This window comes from Haliotis rufescens, unplaced genomic scaffold, assembly GCF_023055435.1.
Source record: "Haliotis rufescens isolate VD_foot unplaced genomic scaffold, xgHalRufe1.0.p SCAF_9, whole genome shotgun sequence".
NCBI classification, from domain to species: Eukaryota; Metazoa; Mollusca; class Gastropoda; order Lepetellida; family Haliotidae; genus Haliotis; species Haliotis rufescens.
The window spans coordinates 24,556,881-24,568,679 of NW_025964383.1; the positions used below are offsets into that span (position 1 = coordinate 24,556,881).

At 50.6% G+C, this 11,799-nt stretch overlaps 1 protein-coding gene across 1 annotated transcript in view; it reads left to right on the top strand.

Moving 5' to 3' along the window:
- LOC125377340 (4'-phosphopantetheine phosphatase-like) overlaps nt 1–10,001 on the top strand; it is a 28,400-nt gene extending 18,399 nt beyond the window's left edge. The window contains exon 7 of the mRNA XM_048390374.1: nt 9,990–10,001. Coding sequence (XP_048246331.1) covers nt 9,990–10,001 — 12 coding nt within the window. The remainder of the gene's footprint in view (nt 1–9,989) is intronic.
- The last annotated feature ends 1,798 nt before the right edge of the window (nt 10,002–11,799 follow it).

Consider the following 11,799-nt stretch of genomic DNA (forward strand, 5'->3'; position numbering starts at 1 on the left):
GCCTACAGGGGTTCAGACTTACTTCATTGTAGTAGTTTACTGATTCTCAGTGTAAGAGAACTTGTGGGGACTGGGCTCACTCCTCACAGAGGCCAGGGTAAGGCAGGATGCCTACAGGGGTTCAGACTTACTTCATTGTAGTAGTTTACTGATTCTCAGTGTAAGAGAACTTGTGGGGACTGGGCTCACTCCTCACAGAGGCCAGGGTAAGGCAGGATGCCTACAGGGGTTCAGACTTACTTCATTGTAGTAGTTTACTGATTCTCAGTGTAAGAGAACTTGTGGGGGCTGGGCTCACTCCTCACAGAGGCCAGGGTAAGGCAGGATGCCTACAGGGGTTCAGACTTACTTCCTTGTAGTAGTTTACTGATTCTCAGTGTAAGAGAACTTGTGGGGCTGGGCTCACTCCTCACAGAGGCCAGGGTAAGGCAGGATGCCTACAGGGGTTCAGACTTACTTCATTGTAGTAGTTTACTGATTCTCAGTGTAAGAGAACTTGTGGGGGCTGGGCTCACTCCTCACAGAGGCCAGGGTAAGGCAGGATGCCTAACAGGGGTTCAGACTTACTTCCTTGTAGTAGTTTACTGATTCTCAGTGTAAGAGAACTTGTGGGGGCTGGGCTCACTCCTCACAGAGGCCAGGGTAAGGCAGGATGCCTACAGGGGTTCAGACTTACTTCATTGTAGTAGTTTACTGATTCTCAGTGTAAGAGAACTTGTGGGGGCTGGGCTCACTCCTCACAGAGGCCAGGGTAAGGCAGGATGCCTACAGGGGTTCAGACTTACTTCATTGTAGTAGTTTACTGATTCTCAGTGTAAGAGAACTTGTGGGGCTGGGCTCACTCCTCACAGAGGCCAGGGTAAGGCAGGATGCCTACAGGGGTTCAGACTTACTTCATTGTAGTAGTTTACTGATTCTAAGTGTAAGAGAACTTGTGGGGGCTGGGCTCACTCCTCACAGAGGCCAGGGTAAGGCAGGATGCCTACAGGGGTTCAGACTTACTTCCTTGTAGTAGTTTACTGATTCTCAGTGTAAGAGAACTTGTGGGGGCTGGGCTCACTCCTCACAGAGGCCAGGGTAAGGCAGGATGCCTACAGGGGTTCAGACTTACTTCCTTGTAGTAGTTTACTGATTCTCAGTGTAAGAGAACTTGTGGGGGCAGGGCTCACTCCTCACAGAGGCCAGGGTAAGGCAGGATGCCTACAGGGGTTCAGACTTACTTCATTGTAGTAGTTTACTGATTCTCAGTGTAAGAGAACTTGTGGGGGCTGGGCTCACTCCTCACAGAGGCCAGGGTAAGGCAGGATGCCTACAGGGGTACAGACTTACTTCATTGTAGTAGTTTACTGATTCTCAGTGTAAGAGAACTTGTGGGGCTGGGCTCACTCCTCACAGAGGCCAGGGTAAGGCAGGATGCCTACAGGGGTTCAGACTTACTTCATTGTAGTAGTTTACTGATTCTCAGTGTAAGAGAACTTGTGGGGGCTGGGCTCACTCCTCACAGAGGCCAGGGTAAGGCAGGATGCCTACAGGGGTACAGACTTACTTCATTGTAGTAGTTTACTGATTCTCGGTGTAAGAGAACTTGTGGGGCTGGGCTCACTCCTCACAGAGGCCAGGGTAAGGCAGGATGCCTACAGGGGTTCAGACTTACTTCATTGTAGTAGTTTACTGATTCTCAGTGTAAGAGAACTTGTGGGGGCTGGGCTCACTCCTCACAGAGGCCAGGGTAAGGCAGGATGCCTACAGGGGTACAGACTTACTTCATTGTAGTAGTTTACTGATTCTCAGTGTAAGAGAACTTGTGGGGGCTGGGCTCACTCCTCACAGAGGCCAGGGTAAGGCAGGATGCCTACAGGGGTTCAGACTTACTTCCTTGTAGTAGTTTACTGATTCTCAGTGTAAGAGAACTTGTGGGGCTGGGCTCACTCCTCACAGAGGCCAGGGTAAGGCAGGATGCCTACAGGGGTTCAGACTTACTTCCTTGTAGTAGTTTACTGATTCTCGGTGTAAGAGAACTTGTGGGGCTGGGCTCACTCCTCACAGAGGCCAGGGTAAGGCAGGATGCCTACAGGGGTTCAGACTTACTTCATTGTAGTAGTTTACTGATTCTCGGTGTAAGAGAACTTGTGGGGGCTGGGCTCACTCCTCACAGAGGCCAGGGTAAGGCAGGATGCCTACAGGGGTTCAGACTTACTTCCTTGTAGTAGTTTACTGATTCTCGTGTAAGAGAACTTGTGGGGGCTGGGCTCACTCCTCACAGAGGCCAGGGTAAGGCAGGATGCCTACAGGGGTTCAGACTTACTTCCTTGTAGTAGTTTACTGATTCTCGGTGTAAGAGAACTTGTGGGGGCTGGGCTCACTCCTCACAGAGGCCAGGGTAAGGCAGGATGCCTACAGGGGTTCAGACTTACTTCATTGTAGTAGTTTACTGATTCTCGGTGTAAGAGAACTTGTGGGGCTGGGCTCACTCCTCACAGAGGCCAGGGTAAGGCAGGATGCCTACAGGGGTTCAGACTTACTTCATTGTAGTAGTTTACTGATTCTAAGTGTAGAGAACTTGTGGGGGCTGGGCTCACTCCTCACAGAGGCCAGGGTAAGGCAGGATGCCTACAGGGGTTCAGACTTACTTCATTGTAGTAGTTTACTGATTCTCAGTGTAAGAGAACTTGTGGGGGCTGGGCTCACTCCTCACAGAGGCCAGGGTAAGGCAGGATGCCTACAGGGGTTCAGACTTACTTCATTGTAGTAGTTTACTGATTCTCAGTGTAAGAGAACTTGTGGGGGCTGGGCTCACTCCTCACAGAGGCCAGGGTAAGGCAGGATGCCTACAGGGGTACAGACTTACTTCATTGTAGTAGTTTACTGATTCTCAGTGTAAGAGAACTTGTGGGGGCTGGGCTCACTCCTCACAGAGGCCAGGGTAAGGCAGGATGCCTACAGGGGTTCAGACTTACTTCCTTGTAGTAGTTTACTGATTCTCAGTGTAAGAGAACTTGTGGGGGCTGGGCTCACTCCTCACAGAGGCCAGGGTAAGGCAGGATGCCTACAGGGGTTCAGACTTACTTCCTTGTAGTAGTTTACTGATTCTCAGTGTAAGAGAACTTGTGGGGGCTGGGCTCACTCCTCACAGAGGCCAGGGTAAGGCAGGATGCCTACAGGGGTTCAGACTTACTTCATTGTAGTAGTTTACTGATTCTCAGTGTAAGAGAACTTGTGGGGGCTGGGCTCACTCCTCACAGAGGCCAGGGTAAGGCAGGATGCCTACAGGGGTTCAGACTTACTTCCTTGTAGTAGTTTACTGATTCTCAGTGTAAGAGAACTTGTGGGGGCTGGGCTCACTCCTCACAGAGGCCAGGGTAAGGCAGGATGCCTACAGGGGTTCAGACTTACTTCATTGTAGTAGTTTACTGATTCTCAGTGTAAGAGAACTTGTGGGGGCTGGGCTCACTCCTCACAGAGGCCAGGGTAAGGCAGGATGCCTACAGGGGTTCAGACTTACTTCATTGTAGTAGTTTACTGATTCTCGGTGTAAGAGAACTTGTGGGGGCTGGGCTCACTCCTCACAGAGGCCAGGGTAAGGCAGGATGCCTACAGGGGTTCAGACTTACTTCCTTGTAGTAGTTTACTGATTCTCGGTGTAAGAGAACTTGTGGGGCTGGGCTCACTCCTCACAGAGGCCAGGGTAAGGCAGGATGCCTACAGGGGTTCAGACTTACTTCCTTGTAGTAGTTTACTGATTCTCGGTGTAAGAGAACTTGTGGGGCTGGGCTCACTCCTCACAGAGGCCAGGGTAAGGCAGGATGCCTACAGGGGTTCAGACTTACTTCCTTGTAGTAGTTTACTGATTCTCAGTGTAAGAGAACTTGTTGGGGCTGGGCTCACTCCTCACAGAGGCCAGGGTAAGGCAGGATGCCTACAAGGGGTTCAGACTTACTTCATTGTAGTAGTTTACTGATTCTCGGTGTAAGAGAACTTGTGGGGGCTGGGCTCACTCCTCACAGAGGCCAGGGTAAGGCAGGATGCCTACAGGGGTTCAGACTTACTTCATTGTAGTAGTTTACTGATTCTCAGGTGTAAGAGAACTTGTGGGGGCTGGGCTCACTCCTCACAGAGGCCAGGGTAAGGCAGGATGCCTACAGGGGTTCAGACTTACTTCATTGTAGTAGTTTACTGATTCTCGGTGTAAGAGAACTTGTGGGGGCTGGGCTCACTCCTCACAGAGGCCAGGGTAAGGCAGGATGCCTACAGGGGTTCAGACTTACTTCATTGTAGTAGTTTACTGATTCTCAGTGTAAGAGAACTTGTGGGGGCTGGGCTCACTCCTCACAGAGGCCAGGGTAAGGCAGGATGCCTACAGGGGTTCAGACTTACTTCATTGTAGTAGTTTACTGATTCTCAGTGTAAGAGAACTTGTGGGGGCTGGGCTCACTCCTCACAGAGGCCAGGGTAAGGCAGGATGCCTACAGGGGTTCAGACTTACTTCATTGTAGTAGTTTACTGATTCTCAGTGTAAGAGAACTTGTGGGGGCTGGGCTCACTCCTCACAGAGGCCAGGGTAAGGCAGGATGCCTACAGGGGTACAGACTTACTTCATTGTAGTAGTTTACTGATTCTCAGTGTAAGAGAACTTGTGGGGGCTGGGCTCACTCCTCACAGAGGCGAGGTAAGGCAGGATGCCTACAGGGGTTCAGACTTACTTCCTTGTAGTAGTTTACTGATTCTCAGTGTAAGAGAACTTGTGGGGGCTGGGCTCACTCCTCACAGAGGCCAGGGTAAGGCAGGATGCCTACAGGGGTTAAGACTTACTTCATTGTAGTAGTTTACTGATTCTCAGTGTAAGAGAACTTGTGGGGCTGGGCTCACTCCTCACAGAGGCCAGGGTAAGGCAGGATGCCTACAGGGGTTCAGACTTACTTCCTTGTAGTAGTTTACTGATTCTCGGTGTAAGAGAACTTGTGGGGGCTGGGCTCACTCCTCACAGAGGCCAGGGTAAGGCAGGATGCCTACAGGGGTTCAGACTTACTTCCTTGTAGTAGTTTACTGATTCTAAGTGTAAGAGAACTTGTTGGGGCTGGGCTCACTCCTCACAGAGGCCAGGGTAAGGCAGGATGCCTACAGGGGTTCAGACTTACTTCATTGTAGTAGTTTACTGATTCTAGTGTAAGAGAACTTGTGGGGGCTGGCTCACTCCTCACAGAGGCCAGGGTAAGGCAGGATGCCTACAGGGGTTCAGACTTACTTCATTGTAGTAGTTTACTGATTCTCAGTGTAAGAGAACTTGTGGGGGCTGGGCTCACTCCTCACAGAGGCCAGGGTAAGGCAGGATGCCTACAGGGGTACAGACTTACTTCATTGTAGTAGTTTACTGATTCTCGGTGTAAGAGAACTTGTGGGGGCTGGGCTCACTCCTCACAGAGGCCAGGGTAAGGCAGGATGCCTACAGGGGTTCAGACTTACTTCATTGTAGTAGTTTACTGATTCTCAGTGTAAGAGAACTTGTGGGGGCTGGGCTCACTCCTCACAGAGGCCAGGGTAAGGCAGGATGCCTACAGGGGTACAGACTTACTTCATTGTAGTAGTTTACTGATTCTCAGTGTAAGAGAACTTGTGGGGGCTGGGCTCACTCCTCACAGAGGCCAGGGTAAGGCAGGATGCCTACAGGGGTTCAGACTTACTTCCTTGTAGTAGTTTACTGATTCTCAGTGTAAGAGAACTTGTGGGGGCTGGGCTCACTCCTCACAGAGGCCAGGGTAAGGCAGGATGCCTACAGGGGTTCAGACTTACTTCCTTGTAGTAGTTTACTGATTCTCAGTGTAAGAGAACTTGTGGGGCTGGGCTCACTCCTCACAGAGGCCAGGGTAAGGCAGGATGCCTACAGGGGTTCAGACTTACTTCCTTGTAGTAGTTTACTGATTCTCGGTGTAAGAAAACTTGTGGGGGCTGGGCTCACTCCTCACAGAGGCCAGGGTAAGGCAGGATGCCTACAGGGGTTCAGACTTACTTCCTTGTAGTAGTTTACTGATTCTCAGTGTAAGAGAACTTGTGGGGGCTGGGCTCACTCCTCACAGAGGCCAGGGTAAGGCAGGATGCCTACAGGGGTTCAGACTTACTTCCTTGTAGTAGTTTACTGATTCTCGGTGTAAGAGAACTTGTGGGGGCTGGGCTCACTCCTCACAGAGGCCAGGGTAAGGCAGGATGCCTACAGGGGTTCAGACTTACTTCATTGTAGTAGTTTACTGATTCTCAGTGTAAGAGAACTTGTGGGGGCTGGGCTCACTCCTCACAGAGGCCAGGGTAAGGCAGGATGCCTACAGGGGTTCAGACTTACTTCATTGTAGTAGTTTACTGATTCTCAGTGTAAGAGAACTTGTGGGGGCTGGGCTCACTCCTCACAGAGGCCAGGGTAAGGCAGGATGCCTACAGGGGTTCAGACTTACTTCATTGTAGTAGTTTACTGATTCTCAGTGTAAGAGAACTTGTGGGGGCTGGGCTCACTCCTCACAGAGGCCAGGGTAAGGCAGGATGCCTACAGGGGTTCAGACTTACTTCATTGTAGTAGTTTACTGATTCTCGGTGTAAGAGAACTTGTGGGGGCTGGGCTCACTCCTCACAGAGGCCAGGGTAAGGCAGGATGCCTACAGGGGTTCAGACTTACTTCATTGTAGTAGTTTACTGATTCTCAGTGTAAGAGAACTTGTGGGGACTGGGCTCACTCCTCACAGAGGCCAGGGTAAGGCAGGATGCCTACAGGGGTTCAGACTTACTTCATTGTAGTAGTTTACTGATTCTCAGTGTAAGAGAACTTGTGGGGACTGGGCTCACTCCTCACAGAGGCCAGGGTAAGGCAGGATGCCTACAGGGGTTCAGACTTACTTCATTGTAGTAGTTTACTGATTCTCAGTGTAAGAGAACTTGTGGGGACTGGGCTCACTCCTCACAGAGGCCAGGGTAAGGCAGGATGCCTACAGGGGTTCAGACTTACTTCATTGTAGTAGTTTACTGATTCTCAGTGTAAGAGAACTTGTGGGGGCTGGGCTCACTCCTCACAGAGGCCAGGGTAAGGCAGGATGCCTACAGGGGTTCAGACTTACTTCCTTGTAGTAGTTTACTGATTCTCAGTGTAAGAGAACTTGTGGGGGCTGGGCTCACTCCTCACAGAGGCCAGGGTAAGGCAGGATGCCTACAGGGGTTCAGACTTACTTCCTTGTAGTAGTTTACTGATTCTCAGTGTAAGAGAACTTGTTGGGGCTGGGTTCACTCCTCACAGAGGCCAGGGTAAGGCAGGATGCCTACAGGGGTTCAGACTTACTTCATTGTAGTAGTTTTACTGATTCTCAGTGTAAGAGAACTTGTGGGGCTGGGCTCACTCCTCACAGAGGCCAGGGTAAGGCAGGATGCCTACAGGGGTTCAGACTTACTTCATTGTAGTAGTTTACTGATTCTCAGTGTAAGAGAACTTGTGGGGCTGGCTCACTCCTCACAGAGGCCAGGGTAAGGCAGGATGCCTACAGGGGTTCAGACTTACTTCATTGTAGTAGTTTACTGATTCTCAGTGTAAGAGAACTTGTTGGGGCTGGGCTCACTCCTCACAGAGGCCAGGGTAAGGCAGGATGCCTACAGGGGTTCAGACTTACTTCCTTGTAGTAGTTTACTGATTCTCAGTGTAAGAGAACTTGTGGGGGCTGGGCTCACTCCTCACAGAGGCCAGGGTAAGGCAGGATGCCTACAGGGGTTCAGACTTACTTCATTGTAGTAGTTTACTGATTCTCAGTGTAAGAGAACTTGTGGGGGCTGGGCTCACTCCTCACAGAGGCCAGGGTAAGGCAGGATGCCTACAGGGGTTCAGACTTACTTCCTTGTAGTAGTTTACTGATTCTCAGTGTAAGAGAACTTGTGGGGCTGGGCTCACTCCTCACAGAGGCCAGGGTAAGGCAGGATGCCTACAGGGGTTCAGACTTACTTCCTTGTAGTAGTTTACTGATTCTCAGTGTAAGAGAACTTGTGGGGGCTGGGCTCACTCCTCACAGAGGCCAGGGTAAGGCAGGATGCCTACAGGGGTTCAGACTTACTTCATTGTAGTAGTTTACTGATTCTCAGTGTAAGAGAACTTGTGGGGGCTGGGCTCACTCCTCACAGAGGCCAGGGTAAGGCAGGATGCCTACAGGGGTTCAGACTTACTTCATTGTAGTAGTTTACTGATTCTCAGTGTAAGAGAACTTGTGGGGGCTGGGCTCACTCCTCACAGAGGCCAGGGTAAGGCAGGATGCCTACAGGGGTTCAGACTTACTTCCTTGTAGTAGTTTACTGATTCTCAGTGTAAGAGAACTTGTGGGGGCTGGGCTCACTCCTCACAGAGGCCAGGGTAAGGCAGGATGCCTACAGGGGTTCAGACTTACTTCCTTGTAGTAGTTTACTGATTCTCAGTGTAAGAGAACTTGTGGGGGCTGGGCTCACTCCTCACAGAGGCCAGGGTAAGGCAGGATGCCTACAGGGGTTCAGACTTACTTCCTTGTAGTAGTTTACTGATTCTCAGTGTAAGAGAACTTGTTGGGGCTGGGCTCACTCCTCACAGAGGCCAGGGTAAGGCAGGATGCCTACAGGGGTTCAGACTTACTTCCTTGTAGTAGTTTACTGATTCTCAGTGTAAGAGAACTTGTGGGGGCTGGGCTCACTCCTCACAGAGGCCAGGGTAAGGCAGGATGCCTACAGGGGTTCAGACTTACTTCCTTGTAGTAGTTTACTGATTCTCAGTGTAAGAGAACTTGTGGGGGCTGGGCTCACTCCTCACAGAGGCCAGGGTAAGGCAGGATGCCTACAGGGGTTCAGACTTACTTCCTTGTAGTAGTTTACTGATTCTCAGTGTAAGAGAACTTGTGGGGGCTGGGCTCACTCCTCACAGAGGCCAGGGTAAGGCAGGATGCCTACAGGGGTTCAGACTTACTTCATTGTAGTAGTTTACTGATTCTCAGTGTAAGAGAACTTGTGGGGGCTGGGCTCACTCCTCACAGAGGCCAGGGTAAGGCAGGATGCCTACAGGGGTTCAGACTTACTTCCTTGTAGTAGTTTACTGATTCTCAGTGTAAGAGAACTTGTGGGGGCTGGGCTCACTCCTCACAGAGGCCAGGGTAAGGCAGGATGCCTACAGGGTTCAGACTTACTTCATTGTAGTAGTTTACTGATTCTCAGTGTAAGAGAACTTGTGGGGGCTGGGCTCACTCCTCACAGAGGCCAGGGTAAGGCAGGATGCCTACAGGGGTTCAGACTTACTTCATTGTAGTAGTTTACTGATTCTCGGTGTAAGAGAACTTGTGGGGCTGGGCTCACTCCTCACAGAGGCCAGGGTAAGGCAGGATGCCTACAGGGGTTCAGACTTACTTCCTTGTAGTAGTTTACTGATTCTCAGTGTAAGAGAACTTGTGGGGACTGGGCTCACTCCTCACAGAGGCCAGGGTAAGGCAGGATGCCTACAGGGGTTCAGACTTACTTCATTGTAGTAGTTTACTGATTCTCAGTGTAAGAGAACTTGTGGGGGCTGGGTTCACTCCTCACAGAGGCCAGGGTAAGGCAGGATGCCTACAGGGGTTCAGACTTACTTCATTGTAGTAGTTTACTGATTCTCAGTGTAAGAGAACTTGTGGGACTGGGCTCACTCCTCACAGAGGCCAGGGTAAGGCAGGATGCCTACAGGGGTTCAGACTTACTTCATTGTAGTAGTTTACTGATTCTCAGTGTAAGAGAACTTGTGGGGCTGGGCTCACTCCTCACAGAGGCCAGGGTAAGGCAGGATGCCTACAGGGGTTCAGACTTACTTCCTTGTAGTAGTTTACTGATTCTCAGTGTAAGAGAACTTGTGGGGGCTGGGCTCACTCCTCACAGAGGCCAGGGTAAGGCAGGATGCCTACAGGGGTTCAGACTTACTTCCTTGTAGTAGTTTACTGATTCTCAGTGTAAGAGAACTTGTTGGGGCTGGGTCTCACTCCTCACAGAGGCCAGGGTAAGGCAGGATGCCTACAGGGGTTCAGACTTACTTCATTGTAGTAGTTTACTGATTCTCAGTGTAAGAGAACTTGTGGGGGCTGGGCTCACTCCTCACAGAGGCCAGGGTAAGGCAGGATGCCTACAGGGGTTCAGACTTACTTCATTGTAGTAGTTTACTGATTCTCAGTGTAAGAGAACTTGTGGGGGCTGGGCTCACTCCTCACAGAGGCCAGGGTAAGGCAGGATGCCTACAGGGGTTCAGACTTACTTCATTGTAGTAGTTTACTGATTCTCAGTGTAAGAGAACTTGTTGGGGCTGGGCTCACTCCTCACAGAGGCCAGGGTAAGGCAGGATGCCTACAGGGGTTCAGACTTACTTCCTTGTAGTAGTTTACTGATTCTCAGTGTAAGAGAACTTGTGGGGGCTGGGCTCACTCCTCACAGAGGCCAGGGTAAGGCAGGATGCCTACAGGGGTTCAGACTTACTTCATTGTAGTAGTTTACTGATTCTCAGTGTAAGAGAACTTGTGGGGGCTGGGCTCACTCCTCACAGAGGCCAGGGTAAGGCAGGATGCCTACAGGGGTTCAGACTTACTTCCTTGTAGTAGTTTACTGATTCTCAGTGTAAGAGAACTTGTGGGGGCTGGGCTCACTCCTCACAGAGGCCAGGGTAAGGCAGGATGCCTACAGGGGTTCAGACTTACTTCCTTGTAGTAGTTTACTGATTCTCAGTGTAAGAGAACTTGTGGGGCTGGGCTCACTCCTCACAGAGGCCAGGGTAAGGCAGGATGCCTACAGGGGTTCAGACTTACTTCATTGTAGTAGTTTACTGATTCTCGGTGTAAGAGAACTTGTGGGGGCTGGGCTCACTCCTCACAGAGGCCAGGGTAAGGCAGGATGCCTACAGGGGTACAGACTTACTTCCTTGTAGTAGTTTACTGATTCTCAGTGTAAGAGAACTTGTTGGGGCTGGGCTCACTCCTCACAGAGGCCAGGGTAAGGCAGGATGCCTACAGGGGTTCAGACTTACTTCCTTGTAGTAGTTTACTGATTCTCAGTGTAAGAGAACTTGTGGGGGCTGGGCTCACTCCTCACAGAGGCCAGGGTAAGGCAGGATGCCTACAGGGGTTCAGACTTACTTCATTGTAGTAGTTTACTGATTCTCAGTGTAAGAGAACTTGTGGGGGCTGGGCTCACTCCTCACAGAGGCCAGGGTAAGGCAGGATGCCTACAGGGGTTCAGACTTACTTCATTGTAGTAGTTTACTGATTCTCAGTGTAAGAGAACTTGTGGGGGCTGGGCTCACTCCTCACAGAGGCCAGGGTAAGGCAGGATGCCTACAGGGGTTCAGACTTACTTCCTTGTAGTAGTTTACTGATTCTCAGTGTAAGAGAACTTGTGGGGGCTGGGCTCACTCCTCACAGAGGCCAGGGTAAGGCAGGATGCCTACAGGGGTTCAGACTTACTTCATTGTAGTAGTTTACTGATTCTCAGTGTAAGAGAACTTGTGGGGGCTGGGCTCACTCCTCACAGAGGCCAGGGTAAGGCAGGATGCCTACAGGGGTTCAGACTTACTTCATTGTAGTAGTTTACTGATTCTCAGTGTAAGAGAACTTGTGGGGGCTGGGCTCACTCCTCACAGAGGCCAGGGTAAGGCAGGATGCCTACAGGGGTTCAGACTTACTTCATTGTAGTAGTTTACTGATTCTCAGTGTAAGAGAACTTGTGGGGCTGGGCTCACTCCTCACAGAGGCCAGGGTAAGGCAGGATGCCTACAGGGGTTCAGACTTACTTCATTGTAGTAGTTTACTGATTCTC